General features: G+C 40.0%; 1 protein-coding gene across 1 annotated transcript in view; it reads right to left on the bottom strand.

The window, feature by feature from the left end:
* Window positions 1–19,872, bottom strand: part of LOC145414439 (sialin-like) — a 584,044-nt gene that overhangs the window by 131,086 nt on the left and 433,086 nt on the right. The window contains exon 9 of the mRNA XM_080283992.1: window positions 997–1,129. Coding sequence (XP_080140118.1) covers window positions 997–1,129 — 133 coding nt within the window. The remainder of the gene's footprint in view (window positions 1–996; window positions 1,130–19,872) is intronic.

The following is a 19,872-nucleotide window of genomic DNA, read 5'->3' as shown; positions in this document are numbered from 1 at the left end:
CATTTGTCATTGAAACTAAGACCGTCTTCGTATCCCACCCAAGCGTGGTCGGGAGCAGTCTTGGTGTAGCTTGGGGAGAGTGAGAATGGCCAGCAAAGACACGTAAAAGATAAATATCATGAAATTAGCACTATGTACATAACATTAGGGTGCAGGTGGCTAATATTAACGACATATAGAGCCAGTTCAGCACAAATAACGGCTACGTGTAAGTTGTATATTCGTCAGAAGATCTTCTTCGGCGAACCCCTCTGTTTACGTTGCAATTGGCACGTAATTTTTCTCTTCTACGCATGGACTGTTTTTGCGGACAGAAATTAAGCATCCCAAGACGCGCTTCGAACTCCAAGCTCCAGCTTGGACGACAAAAACATGGCTTATGTATCCCTACAGTAGCCATTCAAGCCACCTAGACAGTAATACAGTATATTACATCCTATTCCGAATTGGAATTAAAAAGAAAAATCATGGGTATGGCCCTGTTAGGTATGAAACTGTATCATTTCAGTATAAATAGTCGGGTTTAGGACAACGACATAACCAATTTCATTAATAGGTATTTTAATGCATTAATAAACTTTTTTGTTTGTAAGCAGTTACATCAAATACAATGTGTTAGATCAGAATCCAGTACATGACTACTTTATTGTAACGGTAAACAGCAGACGTCAAATGTGTCCATATAAAATCCTTGTTAGATGATCAGTCATGCTCCTTTAATAAAAAATAAAAAAATGTGTTGACAATATTATTTAAAAATAAAACTCCGTTGCGTCTTGCAACGCAAATCAGTATTTTGAGGCTGGTGACAGTATAAAAAAAAAAAAAAAAAAAAAAAAAGTCTCTCTGACCCTGAGCAATTGCCCCCCTCCAAAAAAAAAAAAAAAAAAATACGCTGTTGAAATCACTGCTCTGAATAATGATTACACCTTAGCTTAAGCCACCAAGAAATAAAATCACACACACACACACACACACACACACACACAGTCTAACCAATAGCACTGAAGATCCTGCGAGTGGTGATTACAGAGAGTGTCCCACGTGACAGCAGCCGCTCTCCAATGGTGGCCGCCGCCACAGCACCTAAGTACCGACACAGGAACGGCAGCGCGGACAGAAAGCCGTTCTGGGGATCGGAGGCAGGGTAGTGGTACATATTTTGACATCATGGTGGTGATGGGAAAGAGGGGTATTTTGACATTGTGATGGTGTGGTGACTGGTAGATATTTAAATTTTTGATGATGTGTGTACAGTGATGTATATTCATAAGTTAGGTTGGCGAGGGAGGAGTAGTAAATATTTAGACGTTGTGGTGACAGTGAAATTGTGGTTAATATCCGGACGTTATGATGGTGGTGGGATATTGTTATATATTTTGACTTTAAGGTGGGGGCCAGTGGTAGATATTTAGACGTTATGGTAGGGGTAGTAGAAGAGTGGTAGATATTTAGACGTTATTGTAGTAGTGGTAGATCAGTAGTAGAAGTTATGGCGGGAGATATATAGATGTTCTTTTGGTGGGGACAGCGGTAGGTATTTAGTGAAGAGAAAGTCCTAGAGTTAAATTTAAAAAAAAATAAAAATAGAGGCATTAATATTAAAGTTAAAAAACATAATCATACTGAAAGGGTTAGGCTGCCCAAATAAAATAGTATTGTAGACAGTGTTAGAAAATTCAGAGGGACTGTTAGATATTAAGGGAGCAGTTTTAAATATCAATGAGTTGTTAAATTGCCAGAAGTTTAGAAGCATTTTAAGTTGCACTCGCCAGCTCCTGGATATACCACCAATGCAGTCTATATTATCGTATTGTAGTACTAGATTTGTCATGTGGTCATCGAGTTTAGAACCTCTAGCTATACAAAATGTGAAAAAGTATACTGTGTACTGTACATGCCACAAAAATATGGCTACAATGACAAGTAAATGAACATAAACTAATGCGAATACTTTTTCATCTTGTAGACAAGTGCGATTTTAAATGCGAGTAATGTTACATTCACTGCACCTCACCCTCCATCTCTCCTTTTCCTAACCCTACCTAATTAATGACATGTTAAATAAGAAATAGATATTTCGATGTTGTTTAGTCATGACTTTTGAAAAGTACGGTAATTAGTACTTTCGAACTAGTTAGAGGAAACAGTGTTAGATATGAAAAAGCAAAGACGTTAAAGGTACACTGTTAGAAATTAATGGGAACAGCGTTAGATGCTAAGGACTGTTATACAATAAGACATATTAAGAGGAGACTATTAGATATAAAAGGGGCACTTCCATATAACAAAGGGGAAGGTGTTAGATAAAAGAGGACAGTGTTAGATGTTTAGAAGGGTAACGATATATATTAAGAAAAAATTGTAAGATGTTCTTGGGGAGTGCTGTTTTTTTCAGGGGGGCAGTGTTAATGTTTGGAGGAAAGTGTCAGAGGAGTGAGTGTTAAAATCTAGGGTGAAAGTGGGACAGTGTTAAAATGCAGGAAGACAGAATTAATAATATGAGGTTATTGTTGAATATAAGGAACAGTGCGTGATATCAAGCAGCTCTAATACTGCGGTGTAGATATTAAGTCATACACGTAACGACGGGGAAGCGAAGGAATGTTATTTAGCCTTACTCGATGAAAAGCTACTATCGCGGAGTGCGGTAGCACTCCGTAAGTGGAATGGCCTAGGGTCTGAGTGGTGTCCTCTCCTATTGTGTCTAGGAGCATTCACGGGAAAACGGTCGCAAAGCTTAGTTCTAAGGTTATGAACTTAAATACCTTCGCTATTCAAGTGCAAAACTACTCGCAAAGTCTTCGTAGGAGCCGTCGAACCGCAAAAATATCGATTTTGTTCTGCTTTCTTTCTTTCATCTTCATCAGTCATAAGTCCAAAACAAAAAGGCATGTGCAAGTGTACGATACACCAAAATGCTGCTTGTCAAGTGTAGTTGTTTCGTTTCATGTTTAGAAAAATATTCAGGCTACGGTTCGCGAGTTACAGCCCGAAAAACGCATCGCGGTCACCCGTAAGTACGCCATTTTGCGCAATATTGGTTAGCTACAGCTCGACTACAGTTAAAGAACGTACCAAAACACTTGTTTTCACGGGAAGGCACCCTCGTTTCAGTATTTCAGTATGCTATGCATGTAACAATCCAAATTTTAACACTTGCTTTATGCGTAATTATACTTCCACAAAAAGATCATACACTAAATAACAAAAATTATCTATAATAATTGTTAAGAAGTAGTAATGGCAAAGTGCACAGATGAAAGATGATAAAAGCACAGAAAGAAGAGAGCATTCAGGATGGGAAGAGATTTGGAGACATATCCATTACTACTTTCCACCAGCTACATGCCTGTGGTTAAAGTGTGGAACCTCCCATCTTGAATGTTCTCTTGTTTCATTTTTTCTTCACCTCTTATCTGTTCACTTTTGCCATTCTTCTTATCAATAATTTTAGAAGAATTTTTTTGTTTACTAGTAAACACTGTTGTCTTGCATTAGCAAGGAAAATGCAGTCATTCCTTTCACACCAATTTCTTTGTCGTATTTATGCAATTTCCAGATAAACATTTCAACCTTGGAGGAACTCTTAATTTCAGGAGTTAGCTGTATTCTAATTTCAGGAGTTAGCTGTAGTCTTCTTTAACTTCTCCGTATTACAAACACTACTTCAATTGAAGAAAATAATCTGGAGTTAACTGACGAGCTACCGTGGACTTTCTTCAGCTGAATCAAATCGTCTGGAGTTAGCTGTAATGAAAAACAAAGTTTGTTCGTAAGATTCGGCCAACCAAGCTTTCAATTTTCTGCTTCGCTGGGTTTCTCTGAGACAAAATCGCCTAACGTTACTCGGAGGAAAATCATTTATCAAGTTGCAACAACAGACCATCAAACGACGAAAGACCTTTCCTAACATAAGATTTATCACTCAGTAACAAAAAAGAAAGGAAGACCTTTATTCACTTGCTGAATCAGTTACTGGAGAATATGAGAAGCCATTACTAAAGTTAATATAATAGGCTGGTGGGAAAAAAAAAAGAAAAAAGAAAATGGTCATAATAATGCAAATGCTAAAAAATGTATTGTAGGACGTCTTCATCGATGATGTATATTTTTTGTTACTTTTTTGTCACTTTCATTCGAGTTCTTTCAACTTGGAAAAGGACCCTCGTATTGAACGGGTTAATGAAAGCAATGTCAAACTCCTAGTTTATACCAAAAACAAGGAGCACTGAGAGAACGCAACGCCAGCTCTCACCAACTACTACAAGGGCCGAATATTTAGCACTGACGTGTAACCGTCACCTTTGAGAGATTACCCTGAAAATTGACCTGTTTCATTATTACCTAACCCCTGAAATCAAATCGGGGATGTCTGAGTTAACTTCGCTCCATGAACTTCACCTTTAGCCATTCCCTGTAACACTGACCTTTGATTGTTCACTAAAATAAATCTCTGTATTTCCCCCCCCCCCTTTTTTTTTTACCTGAATCCTGCTAAATTTAGTCAACATCGGATAAAACCTTTTTAAGTCGACCTTGCCATATGACCCTAACTACAGATTTATTCGTTTAAAATAACATGGGTCATCCTCTTGGGAGATCCTCAACTGGCTCAGCAAGCGTCATACAAAACAGGTCAAAACCATTTTAGTTATTTTGTTCAATTACAGACACAGGAGTCGAACTTTGACCTTTCCGTGCGATCTTGACCATCGACTGATTGTTCTCAAACTTAATCCTTTCGTTTTTGTTTCACTCTTTACCCTTCCACCAAGTTTGGTCTAAACTGGGTTGAAACATTTTAAGTTGATCTTGCTGTGACCTTGGGTCTAAAAGCAGGTTTACTCCTTACCTAACACTCAGTCTTTCCACCAGATTTGGGTAGAATAGTTTCAGAAGTTTATTTTGTTGGCGCCCACATACACGGGTCGAAATCTGACCTTTCCTTGTGGCCTTGACCTTTGGCTGCTTGTTGTCAAAATTGACTCATCATTCTTGCCTTACCTGTAACACTTAACCAAGTTTGGTCAAAATTTGATGAAAACTGTTTAAGCTGATATTGCAAGTTCAACATTTGACCTAGCCCTGTGACTTTGATCTCTGATATATTGTTCTTAAATACAACACATTCCCTCAGTGATTTCATGAAAAACTTTGAATTTGCACACACACACACACACACACACACACACACACACACACACACACACACACACACACGCACGCACACGCACACGCGCGCGCGCGCTCAAAACACCCGCTCTCGCTTCATAAGTGCAGGTGTAGATATAAGTAATCGTAATCAACAGTAGACCCTTAAACGATTATGGACAAATAATAACATAACGAAAAAAAATAGCACACGGCAATAATAAGAGAATGTCTATGTGCTGATGGGCTGGAAGATGGTGTGTTAACTCTAAAGATTAATAAAATCGTCTACCAGTGGAAAAGTATGAAAGTGTACACTGGAATACATAGGAAGCAGACATAACATGAAGCCCATTGCCCATGACGAGTTTACATGTTAATAACAATATTTTTGCTAATATCTAACCAATGAATAAAAGAAAAGAGAAAAAGGAAGGCTCTCCCCAACCCACCACACCATCCGGCAAATTCGGCAAGAAAAAGATTTAAAAAAAAAATGTTTGTTAGAAAAGACCAGCATGGAATTTTTATACGAGAGACAGTAGGGAAACAAGTATAGTAGCCCCCATCATCCGTCCCTTTCCCGGTGACGGCCAGGAGAGATACTTGGAACCACTGTCTGACGCACTTCATTTCTGCAACAATCCCGACCTTTCCTCTATTATGTCTGTGTTGAACACCACCTGTCTTCCTCTCAACCTCACCTTCTCTTAATTACTGAGACTCAGCTGTCTGAGGCGACTGATAGCAAACCCATCTCTGTATTCTCTTACTTTCTCTAGACTCACTTCAAGGCAAAAGGTGGCTATATACTGTATATGTACCCAAAAACATATCTTGCTTTCGTGTTCCTGACCTTGAATCTCCTGAATTCTTTACTGTTTGGCTTCGGTTATCCTGTCATACACTGACTAAATAGGCTATATCTGTCCTGTTGACTTTTCCCCTAATTCTACTAACCATATAAACTTGTTTTACTATCTTACTTCTAAGATGGAACACATCCTATCAATCTCTCCTTTTCTCTGAAATCACCATTGTACATGATTTCAGTGCTTACCACCACCTTTGGCTCTCTTCTGTCCTTTCATTGATCCACCTGGTGAACAGGCCTACATCTTTTCTATCCTTAATAATTTAGAGCAGCTTGTACACCTCCCTAACCGTATCCTCCACCGCCTTAGAGAAAATTCCAACATACTTGACCTTTTCTTTACAACTAATCCTTCTGCAAATGCAGTTGATCTTTTGTCTCTCTTGGGCTCTTCCGATCATAACCTTATCGCTATACTGTCCTATTGCTCCAGCAAGGCCTGTAGACTCCTCCAAGAAGCGGTGGCTTTGCATTTTGGAGGTGCTGATTGGAAGGCCTTCTTGCAGTACTTCTTTGAGTCTGGAATTATTATTGCTTCCATAGAAGAGAGCCATCTGGCTGTGCCTCATGCAATGCGGAGGTTATTCGCTCAGGCATGGAAACATGCATTCCTTTATCATATCCTGTGACTAAGGGGAAAAAAATTGTTTTATCACGCTTGTTCTAATGCTGTCCACAAGGCCTTCAAAAGGTACCAGAGTCAACCCACCCCCGAACCCCATCTCTTTTATGTCTCTGTCCAGAATCGTGCTAAGTCTGTTCTTCACTCTGTTAAAAATAATTTCATTTCTAATAAATGCTCTGAACTCACCTATTCAAATTCTTCCCATTCTTTCTGGCACCTTGCCATAAACCTTTCTAGCAACTTTATTATCTTTTCCTCTTCTTTTCTGCCCTGGTGACTCTGTAGCTTTTTCTTCTACTGATAAAGCCAAACTCTTCGCTCCTCCTTAGACGATTCCAGTGCTGTCCTCCATCGCTTCCCCTCTCTGACTTCCTCATGGATGACATCAATATTTCGTCAATTGATGTGTTTCCTGCTATCACTTGCCTCACAACTGACAGGGCATATGAGCCTGATTAGGTCCCTCCTGTTGTCCTTAAGAACTGTGTTTCTGTGCCAAGGAAAACTCTTCTGCCTCTGTCTGTCAATTGTACATTCTTTTCTTGCTGGAAGGTTACTCTCATTCAGCCCGTCCCAAAGAAGGGGGACCATTTCTAATTCTCAATTTATCGCCCAGCTTCTATAAGATCCTGTATTTCTAAAGTTTTAGAACCTATTCTTTAAAAAATGAAACACATTTCCTATCATAACCTTCTTTCCAATCATCAGCAAGGGTTCCACCTGGGACTCTCCAGTGGTGATCTTTTCACCTTCCTTTCAGACTCTTGGTCATCATCTGTCTGAACTTTGGCGAAAGCTTTGCCTTTGCGCCTGACATCTCAAAGGCTTTCAATCGGGTTTGACATAAATCTTTAATTTCTTAATGCCCTCTAATGGCTTTTATCCTTCTGTGACTTTATCCCTAGCTTCCTTTCTGGTCCTGCTATAGCTGCTGTTGTAGATGGGTAACGTTCTTCTCCTACGGTTGCCAATAGTGGTGTTCGCCAGAGTTGTGTCCTATCACCAACTTTCTTCCTTCTATTCATCAATGACCTTCTAAGCAGAACATCTAACTCTATTCACTCGTATGCTGACGACTCCATCTTTCACCTTTCCCTCTGCTTCCTGCAGTGTCCATCTCAACAGTTACTTCAACCAACAAGGGATGAGGGTGTGACACACTTAATGTCTGACTTGGCTCATATCTCTGATTGGGGTAAAAATAATCTTGTAGTTTTTAATGCATCAAAAACTCAGTTCTTAAATCTTTTGACCCATCAAAATCTACTACAGGAATATTCTTTAAATTTTAACAATACATACGTTAATCCTCCATCATCTTTGAACATACTTGGGGTTTCATTATCTCTAGATTCATCTTGGAAAGATCATATTCCTTTCTTTTAAAATCTGCTTAAATGACCAGGTTTGTAAAGCCGACTCCGTGCCTTCCTTACCCCTGCACAGTTGTTGACTGTATACACGGGTTTTATTTGCCCCTGTGTAGAGTACAACTCTTATGTGTAGGGAGGCTTCCCACACACAGCTCTTCTCAACAATGTGGAATAAAAGGCTCTTTATCTCATTAACTCTCCTCCTCTTACTGGCTCCCTTCAACCTCTATTTCTTCACCAAACTGTTGCTTCTTTATCTCTTTTCTATCCGTACTTCAATGGTCATTGCTTCTCTGCACTGTCTACTTGCTTCCCTCCACCACTAAGGTGGGCACATAGCACTCATCTAGCTCCAAACGCTCATCCCCTTTCTGTCCAGCTCTCTAACGCAAGAGTTAACTGTTACTCCCAGTCCTTCATGTACGCAACAGGTCAACTCTGGAATTTCCTTCCTCTGTCTGTATTTCCTCCAGCCTATGACCTCCAGACTTTAAACGCAGGTATCTCGAAATGAGCGGATCTTGAATTTGGCTATTATCTTTTTCCATTTTTGCCTTGGAGGGAACAATCTGTGGGCTTCTAGTCACTGATTCCTTCTTCCTTGGAGAAAAAACAAAAACTAGGAACAATGTAATCTCTGTTCAAGAGATTTGTAAAAGAAAGTGCATACTCATACACTGACGCTGAATTTTCTCAATATTAAGCAAACGTCTCACTGTCATCAGTATGACTTCAACCTAGAAATCAACATTACACTGTTAGTTGTTGATTATAATTGACTCTAGTCGCGAAATAATTATCTAGCCGAATATTACACATATCAATAGTTTTTGCACTAACTACTGTTGCTGGTAGGTATTCTGCAGTTAGACTAAGCAAGTATTATGGGCATTTTTTCCCACATTACTTATGCATATCTTGCTTTTAAGTTTAATTCCATTATTTCTAGTCATAGTATCATTCTGTATTTCGAACAAATTCTCATTTAACACAGAGTTATTAAAGAACAATAAATTCCTGTATTAGGTCTCCTCTTAAGCCATCGCTTGCACAGATAAAACATATACAGTCTTGTTAATTGCTCTCAGTAGGCGAAGTTTCGCATTTACTGAATCATTTTTGTGGCTCTGCTCTGCACTGTTGGTTTCAGGGACCAGTGCTGCACATATTATTTTAAGTGCACCTTGAGCCTGGTTGGCCAGTTTGCAGCCAATGAGCATGATTTGTTAGAGAGGACGTGGGTTTTTAGTTTTTTTAGTAGTCTAAGATGGGTAATCTTATCAGATGCTTTCCAGAAAATTAGGTACGCGCACATGGCATTTGACGGTATGTTTCCATTCCAGTTATAGTTTAAGTTTCGAAAAAACTCAAGCAAATTTGTAAGGCACTCTCAATTATTATGAAACCTGTGTTGATTATCTGTTATATGATTATGCTTACTAACCAATAAGGAAATTTTATCTAATAATTTTTCCAAAATTTTACATACCGGTAGTGGTGACGTTAGGGTAACCGTGTGGGAAATTATGGAACTTTTTGTCATTTTTTTTAAAATATCGCTGATATATTAACGAGCTTCCATTGACCAGGTGCTCTACATGCAATTATTGACATATTGAATATTTTACTTGCATGTAACATGTTTGTAACATTCATGTTGTATGCAACGAGATATCTGGTCTGGGTCAATTGCTTTGTTTAGATCGATTATAATCTGAAGAAAATTCAGTAAGTACCTCATGTCCCGTTGCTAATTTATCATATGGTCAGGAGAAAATCACTTCTAGGATGGAAATATTTGCCATTTTCTTTGTGATATCAATGCTAAAGGAGTCATTTAGCATTGTTGCTATTGTTTGGTTATCATGAACGAGATTTTCTTCGGAATATAGTTGGGGCCTATAATAATGAAAATCTTTAATAGGGTGTGATTTTGCTTTAAGAAAATTAATTGCTTCATACTCTTGTTTAGTTATCAGAATAATTTGTCTAGTTCCGTTGTAATTTAGAATATTCATTACTATCATTGTCCTCTCTTCCTATTTCTTCTATCTTTCTTGTCACTTCTTATGCCTTTTCTTTCCTTTACAGGTGGCTTTACATTGAGTGACAAGCCAAATGGTTTCCTGTAAGCCAAGAAACCATTTACAACGCTGGGTGGTAACCATATAACCAAACCATACGTGCTCCCTACGTGTCAACAAGTGGGTTGGTGGAGGGTTGGTGCCCCTCCCTGTAAAACAACTAACTCAGTGTCAAATGGCCACCCTTTACGGGATTATGGTGTCTGGCAATAGATAGATAGATCATTGTGAGATCCTCTATATTTATATCTTCTGTATTCCTTTTTATCGCGACCAATGATTTCTTCAATATTTTCGACGTCCGGGTTGATTTATTGATTTGAATACTGCTTTGGGTCATTCTCAGTATCAAAGAGTGTGGTAGCACTCAGTAAGTATGAATAGCACAGGTTCAAACTGGCATCCTGACCAACAGGGTACAGGAGCATTTTCGGGAAAATGGTCTCAAAACCCAGTTCAAAGCCTATGAACTAAAAGACATTCGCTATTCAAATGAAAAACTACTCGCAAAGTCTTACTAACCTTCATAAGAGTTGCAAAATCGAACTGCAAATATGTCGATTTTGTTCTTTTTCTTCATCAGTCAAAACTCCAAAACAAAAAGGCCTACGCGAGTATACTATGTACCAAAACGCAGCTTGTCAAGTGTAGATGTTTCTTTTCATGTTCAGAAAAGCATTCAGGCTGCGGTTCGCGAGATACGGCCTGAAAACTACATCACAGTCACCCATAAGTATGCTACTTTGCGCAATATTGATGAGCTACAGCTCACCTATGACACACACACCACAGAACCAGCAAGAAGACACGGCGTATGTGCTAGGCGGTCCCTTCGGGACCTCCTAGGCCCTGTCTTCCCCCTTACTATTTACATTAAGTCAGCCCACACCCCGCTGACCGGGCTAATGTATGGCTCGGCCTTCACTATAGGTGAAGGGAATCTTTGAACGAACGAACAAAAGAACGCCATCGGTTAAAGAACGTACTATAACAAATCTTTTCACGGCAAGGCACCCTCGTTTTAGTATTTCAGTATTCTATGCATGTAACAATCCAAATTTTAACACTTGCTTTATGAATAATTATTCTTCTACAAAGATATCATAAACTAGAAAACAAAGTATTTCTTCTAAAATTATTATTAGGAGGTAGGAATGGCAAAAGTGCACAGATAAGAGAGAATAAAAGCACAGAAGCAAGAGCATTCCACAAGCTACAAATACATGTTTGTGGCTAATAGTCCAGTTCCTGTTGTGGTGACCCGTATACATCTTCTTAGGCAGAGGCTTTAACTGGTGATTTGACTAAAGGATACCGCCAGCTTCAAAACAGTATTAAGTGGAATTGCTAGAATCATAGCATTGGTGAGAAAATGGCGGTTTTCAAAATAGTCGCCGCCGGGGACTTTCAGGACTATAAAAGTCTTTCAATTTCTAATAGAAATGTAGTACCTGGAAGACCATTATGGGGTTTTCAGGCACGGCCGACTCTATGGTGACTATAGGAAATCAATATGACCTTGCGTAGTACCCAAAATCCAAGATGGCCACCATCCAGACCCTCCCCAAACAAAAAAGTAGTGTATCTTTTGAAAGAAACATCGTGCTGGATCATTTTTATGCTAATTATGAGGTTTTCAGGCATCGCCGACACGATAGTACCTGTACTGATTTGATATCACAATATTTGAGACTCGAAATTCAAGAGGGCCATCTTCCAAAATCCGTAGCTAACAAGAAAATTGTCAAATTTTCGATATAGCTGGACTACTGCAGAATTCTCTGGATTCTACTATTTCATTTTTTTTTTTTTTTAAATGTTTGCTTGAACTTAGTTTTGGAAGGAAGTCATTACATACGTTCCTTCCATGGAATCATGATGGTATCAGAGCTTCTCAACTACTTGGCATGAGAAGCATTCTGGGAGTGGTTGGTGCAGAATGAGCGTATTATCAATGACGAATTCATAGTACATGCACACGAAGTACAGAGAGCTCTATGTGCAAAGGAAAGCCCCATTGAGAAGTTCGTAGAACCATTTAACCAGTCATCAAATCTCCACGAACAATTTGAGTGTTTTCTGGAAGAATGCTATGCAAAATCTGGGGTGTATCAGTACCTGCAAGTGTTTCAACAGATGACTGCTACCATCATACATGCAGTTGCATCAGATCAAGAAGGAAATTTCCATCTACACATAGGTTCCGTGGAAGTTTCTCTGCTAATCTTCTGAAAGAGTGACTGCATCAATTACCTTCGCCATGGCATGTTCTACCTTGAATCTACGAAAGCCTTAGAAGCAACTCATCCGGATGCTTTTCAGCAGTTCATGCATGGTCAGTTTGTCGTGAAGGATCGAGTTGAAAGTTACATCAATGCTGTTCCACCAGATATGAAACTAGAACAATCCATCCACAGGGCCTCAGAAAGTACTGGAGACATTGTTTACTAAACAAGAAGTCTGAGGGTCGTGATCGAGTGGCAACTCATTTTCCACAAAATTCTCCTCATCTCAACTTCAGGGATATCATGAGTGATGTGCCAATGAATCATAGTGAATCGGAGATGGTTCATCGGGAACTTACTGGACGCAAAGCTCATCAGCTGAATGAAAACATTTCAAAGCTCCTGGGCTTTGTTCGAGAAAGGGGTAACCCTTACATCATCAAGGCTCCTGTCATCAAACTGCACAATCTAATCACTAAGCAACTGTCATTGGATGAATTGGCCATCTGGCTGCTCCAAGTGCAAGTGAATGGGGATCAACTGGTAAGAGAATTCCAGAGAGAGAAGTATGTTGACAAGACCAAATAACTCTCTACCACTATATCGAAGAGGAAATTACCTCAACTTGACAGCAAACCAACCACTGATGTGACTGCAACTTCTGCTGTGACATCAAAAATGATAGCAGCGGGTCAGTGCAACATCGAAATTGTGAAAGAGCGAGGCATGGAACTTGAATCTATCTATGCCCATGATATCCTGCCTCTTTCATCTCTATTTGAAGGCAATCTTCCTTCCAAGACTGACAAAAGTGCGCTCATTGCAGACGAGTTCCACTTTCCTGCTTTTACATGCATCCATTATATCGGACCTCATGTTGAAAATACGTTCCTTTCCAAACTTGGCTTCATTAGGAACATTCAAAAGTGCAATCAGTTGTGTGCGATCAGTGGACCACTCTATTTGTTCCAGGTCCAGTCTCTATATCATGTCTGACAGCAACATAGAGTCATCTGTTAAGGGTGGAGAAGGCTGCATCACACCAGCAGAGTTGAATCTGTTGACCTCACCGAGCTCACAGCAGACATCCCTATACCCCAACAAATGCACAAGTTGTGGACCTCCTCGGTCAACAAAACTATGTTACAGACTCTAATTTGCTATCTTGTCTCGACTCCTGAGATGAAGTTGAACGTTGTGCTTGGTTGGTGCATCACAGATGATGGTGTTGTGTCAGCAGAGTTTCTCCACTCTGGAAGGCCGTCCATCCAACCGCCTTCTGAAACTACAGAACCTACTGACATGCTGACACGTGATGTGGAAGAAGCCGCATATTACATAGTGATGCACTGTGCATGGGAGGTGGATCGAAGAAGTAGCCGGCTGCTAGTAGTTTCTGCTGACACAGACACAGTAGATACGTCTACTTTATTATGTTCAATATTTTCGAAAGTGGGCCCCCAAGAATTGTGGGTAGAGTTCGGCACCGGTGAGCGACGGCGTCATACACCACTACACACTCTTGCAGATAAGCTGAGAGTAGGAGTATCTAAGTCCATCGTGAAGGCACATACATTGACTGGAGATGATGCAGTGAGTAAGATAGATACCAAACTCGCCTCTCTGTCATGTGATCCAGAGCATTACTTGGCTGATTTTGCAGTCTGACACTCACTGACAAGATCTTGATGAAAGCAGAGGAGTATCTCGTTCGGGTGTGGGCTGGCGCGAAGAGCAAACCTAAATCGTGAACATTCGACCAGCTCCGGGTGGAAGTCCAACTGTGAGCTCCGACACCAAAATCGTTGGAAGCCCTGCCACCAACTTCAAACGTCACATCAGGAGACCATTTTACTCTGTCCGTAAAATTCTATGCCTTCTTGATGTTACCCACCGTACCAAATACAAATGGGTGAAAGACAATGCCACTACTATTTGAAAAATGCCTGACTCCCTTACCCCAAAGAATGCTAGTCGTTTGTAAGTGTGGCTCGATCCAATGTTTGTGCAAAAAAGGAGTGTGTCAAACGTGTAATTTTTTCTCTTAAACAAGAATCAGTTTCTCAAAATAAGTGGAATTGCCATCTTTCATTCATGATTAAATCATATGTTCGTGAAATGAGCTTCACATGGTATTGATATCTGTATAACTGGGAAACGTCTTTGAATAAATACTTTTCTGTGCTTATGTTTTCATTACTTATTTGTGGCCGTGTTGAATTTTGGGTATCAGATGTAGTGATATCGAATCACTAAAGGCACTACCGTGTCGGCAGTACCTGAAAACCTCATAATTAACATTAAAAACATCCAGTCACGATGTTTCAAAAGATACATGACTTTAATGCTTGGGGAGGGTCCAGATGGCGGCCATCTTGGATTTCGGGTACTACGCAAGGTCATACTGATTTCCTACAGGCACCATCGTGTCGGCCGTGCCTGAAAACCCCATAATAGTCTTCCAGGTACTACATTTCTATTAGAAATTGTGAGCCTTTGTAGTCCTGAAAGACCCCGGTGGTAGCCATTTTGAAAACCGCCATTTTCTCATTTATGCTATGATATTAGAAATTCCACCTAGTACTGTTTTGAAGCTGATGGTATCCTTTACTCAAATCACCGGTCAAAGTCTCTTCCTAAGATGTATACGGGTCTCTACAGCAGGGACAGGATTAGAATGTGTAGAATATAGTAATGGGTATAGGTCACCAAATCTGCAAAGGGCATAAGTGCTGAGATAAGAGGAGAACAAAGCACAGAAACAAGAGAGCATTCAGGATGGGAGGAAATTTGGAGACCTTTACCCTTTACTACATTCCACCAGCCACAGTTTTGTGGATAAAGTGTGGATAGACAAGGATTGTGGAATGTATTAAGAATCTATGGAGTAGATGGGAAGTTACTGAATGCCGTAAAGAATATGGATGAGGGTGCTAAGGCTGCAGTGCATCTGGACAGTGAACTGACTGAATTTTTCTGTTTGAAGGCTGGATTGAAACAGAGATGTGTCACGTCTCCATGGTTGTTCAGTCTTTATATGGATGGGGTTATAAAAGAGATACACTGGAGTGGCCCTAATGATAGAGGGCACTGTGTGGAAACTCCCTGTCCTGTTGTATGCAGATGATACTGTGTTGTTAAGTGAAGACGAAGGCTTGATGAATGAGTCTGGGAAAGTGTGTAAGAAACGGAGTCTAAAGGTGAATGTAGGGAAGAGTAAAGTTATGGTCTTCGAGAGAAATGAAGTCAGTGTATGTACAGTGCGGTTGGATGAGAAGGAAAAGGAAAATGTGATTGCGTTCAAGTACCGTACTTGGGTAGTGTAATGAGTAAGCATGGAAGTTTAGAAAGTGAAGTGCTTGAAAGGGTACAACAAGGAAGAAAGGTTCCTGGTTCTCTGAAAGCAGTGATAAGAAACAAGGAAGTGAGCATGGAGGTGAAAAAGTTACTGTTTGAGAGTATTGTGATACCAGCTCTAACGTAGGGAAGTGAAGCTTCGATTTTGTTGGAAGGCCACAAGTCAAGAGTAAGAGCATTGGAAATGAGATATTTAAGAGAAGCATGTGCAGTCATATAGCGAGAAAGATTGACAAATGAGGAAGTGAAGGAGCGTTGTGGTGTGGATATGTATGTGATAGGAAGCGTTAGGAGAAACACGCTGAGGTGGTTTGGCCATGTGGAAAGGATGGAGAGCGAGAGGAGGACAAGGAGAGTGTCTGTGAGTGAGATGAAAGGGGAGAGAGAGAGGGAGAGGCCAAGGATGTGATTGAGGGATAGAGTGGAGAGGTATATGAGAAAGGGGGGTGTGGGCTGGGAACAGGGCAGTGAAATGGCGGTAGAGAGGGCGACATGGAGGCAATTTTTTTTTTGTGGCCACCCCATACAGGATTAAGGCGTCTGGCTTTAGAGAGATAGTATATATATATATATATATATATATAGATATATATATAATTATATATATAAATATATATATTCGTTCGATAGACATCAATTCATTAGTGAACTTTTCCTCGACGATCCACCTGTGGTAAATTAATGGTGTTGGTAATTTCTTTTCTCATATAATCGAAGTTTACTTTTGAAAAGTTAGATAATACAAGTTATTAATCCCAGTCTTAGTGTTTAAGTTGATGTTAAACATATTATGATCCATTACTAAATTTATTAACCAAACGTTTCGGAGACACAATCTCCATCATCAGTGGATCTAAAAGTTTAAAAGACAACAATCATCGATCAATGTCAAGAGAAATATAAAACCTGTGTACAAAACAAACTTACATAAAAAAAAAACCTGTGTACAAAACAATCTTACATAAAAAAGAAGAAAAAAAGAGAAAAAGGAGGGAAGCGATATAAAAAAAAAGGGGGTAAAGTATAATAGTATTATGTTTAATCCTTGCAAAATCTGAAGATTGTGTCTCCGAAACGTTTGGTTAATAAAGATGCTGTACATCACAACGTTGGTACTACTTTTCCTGAGAAGACTAAGGTTCCCAAGAGGAAGATCTATTGCGGATATTTTATTAACAAGATACGGCCAACCTGCACTGCGATGCTATAGGAGCACTGAGAAGACAACATTCAAGGTCAAGAAGGTGGAAAGGGACCTAATTTTTTTGAGGACATTTAGGGATTATGGCCAAGTGCCTAATTTCATTAGATTTAAATTACATGATTCAAGGTTTTATGCGACATCAACATACAGATCTTGGCTCTTTCACCTTTTGGATGTTGAAATAAGGAAGCAGAAGAACAAACTGCGGCAACTTAATAGAGAAACTGATGCATCGAAATATAAGCTAAATAACCTTGTTTCATATTTTGATTTCAAATGTCTCTGTGTAATCACTGAATATTTTGTGGAGAAAAATATCAATAAGGTTGTAGCTACACATTCACGTAAGCTTAGGGGGTTAGGAATTGACATCAATAGTTCGGTTGATATAGATAAAGTCATTTTTAACCTCTCTTCAAGATCTTTGACTAAGGAAGAGAAGGATGTTTTGTCGTTAGGCTTGGATTTTGCTCTCCCTCCTGTTCGTTTAAACTATGTTAAGTTCTTTTTACTTTTTGAGAGATTATGTTCAGTTTTAAAGAAATGCAACCTTTACAAACAAGACTGGACTTACGTGTGGCATAATGTATCTGCTAGAGCTAAAAATTCTTTTAGACAAACACTCTGCACATCTCAAAGAACAAAAAGAGGACTGTGGATATCGTATGATTTTGAAATCTCTCAAAAATGATGACGGCATAATTATTACTAGCCCTGACAAAGGAAAGGGCGTAGTTATCATGAACAAGGATAGATAGATAGATAGATAGATAGATAGATAGATAGACAGACAGATAGATATAGATATAGATAGAGAGGTAGATAGATAGAGAAAGAGAGAGATGGAGATGAGATTGTTGTGGAATGTATATGGAAGTTGTGTAGATTGGCCTGGGAAGAGGGAAGGGTTTCAGAGGACTGAAAATCAGGTATAATTGTTCCTTTATACAAAGGAAAAAGGGAGAGAGAAATATGTGGTAAGAATTGGGGTATTTGCCTTCTTAGTGTGATTGGAAAAGTACTGCGCATGGTAGAATACTTATTGATAGGGTTAGGCATATAACAGAGGAGCTAGTTGGAGAAGAACAAGGGGGATTTAGGAAGGGAAAAGGATGTGTAGATCAGATGTTTGTTCTAAGATGTTTATTGGAGAAGTATCTAGAGAAGGAAAAGTGTATGCTGCCTTCATTGACTTGGAGAAAGCATATGACAGAGCAGAGAGGCAAGGTAAGTGGAAGGTTTTAAGAATATATGGATTTGATGGGAAATAGCTGAGTGCTGTGAAGAGCATGTACGAGGGAGTTAGAGCTACGGTGCGGGTGGATGGAGAGCTGAGTGAGTTCTTTGATCTAAATGTGGGACTGAAACAGGGATGTGTGATGTCTCCATGGCTGTTTAATATAATAATGGATGGGATTGTAATGGAGGTGCAAGGTAGGGCAGTGGATGTTGGGGTAGCTGTAATGAATGAGGGTGAGGTGTGGAAGATTCCGGTGTTGCTGTTTGCTGATGATACAGTATTGTTGAGTGAAGATGAATTGGAGTTGCAAGGTTTGGTGAATGAGTCTGGGACAGTGTGTAAGAAGAGGAATCTGAAAGTTAATGTAAACAAGAGTAAAGTTATGGTGTTTGAGAGGAATGGAGTCACAGAATGCACAGTAAGGTTGGATGGTGAGGATATGGAGAATGTGAGTGCATTTAAGTACTTGGGTAGTGTGATGAGTAAGGATGGAACTTTTGGGGATGAAGTACTGGAAGTGGCACAGCAGGGATGGAAGGTTGTTGGTTCACTGAAAGTGGTGATGAGAAATAGGGAGGTGAGTATGGAAGTTAAGAAGTCACTGCATGATAGTACTGTGATCCCTACCCTGATGTATGGAAGCGAGGCATGGACCTTGCTAGAGGGGAAGAAGTCAAGAGTGAGAGTAGTGGAAATAAGTTACCTGAGGTGAGCATGTGGAGTGACATGGAGGGAAAGGTTGACGAATGAAGAAGTGAAAGAATGTTGTGGGGTGGATGTGACTGATAGAATTAGGAGAAATACACTGAGGTGGTTTGGACATGAGGAGAGAGTGGAGAATGAAAGACTAAGAGGGTGTATGTAGCTGAAGTGGAGGGAGGGAGAGGGAGGGAGAGACCGAGGATGGAGTGAAGGGATGGAGTTGAGAGGTATATGAGGGAGGGGGGAGGGAGCTGGGTGCAGGACAGTCAAATGGTGGGTGAGAGAGCGACTTGGAGGCGTTTTGTCTACGGCCACCCTTTGCAGGATTAGGGCATCGGTCTATATATATATATATATATATATATATATATATATATATACTGTATATATGGCGATTTGTCTACGGCCACCCTTTGCAGGATTAGGGCGTCGGGCTATATATATATATATATATATATATATATATATATATATATATATATATTAGGGTGGCCCTTAGTATATAGTGAAAACTGAATATAGGAAATCTTCACAGGCAACCCCATAGTATTGTGCCACTGATATAAAAACACTATGTAAAAAAATTTTGTACAGTGCTCAAAAAATTCTTGTGCACCAATGGCCCTGAAGTTACTTCCTATATAGGAGAATGGGGCCATATTCCTGGGAGTCTCTCATCGATCCGCAAGAAGGCGTGGTCATGTTGGGAAAGGGGAGAAAACAACGGGGAGGGAGGAGAGAAGACGCGGTGGCGCCTGGACGGATGGAGGTAGGGCGAGGGAGGAGGGAACTGGGCAGTCAGTAACGTGTCATTCCCCCTTTTACTAGCTTAGTGAACAGTTGTTTTGTGCAGTACGAAGGTAAATAACATAGTCTTTCATCCGAAAAATCTTTCCAGGTGGTGAGTCAATTTCGAGATTTCATTGCAATGGCTACAGCTGGCAAACATCCTTCTTTCTAGGAGGATGAAAACCACGCCAAATGTAAGGAAGAGAAGGAAACCAGGTAGAAGACCGAGATCTGGTTGGACGGAC

This window comes from Coenobita brevimanus, chromosome 99 (assembly GCF_032717465.1).
Source record: "Coenobita brevimanus isolate Jiangsu-jjx chromosome 99, ASM3271746v2, whole genome shotgun sequence".
Lineage (NCBI taxonomy): Eukaryota > Metazoa > Arthropoda > Malacostraca > Decapoda > Coenobitidae > Coenobita > Coenobita brevimanus.
The sequence above is the reverse complement of the archived record's forward strand: the minus strand, read 5'-3'. Positions and strand labels throughout refer to the sequence as shown.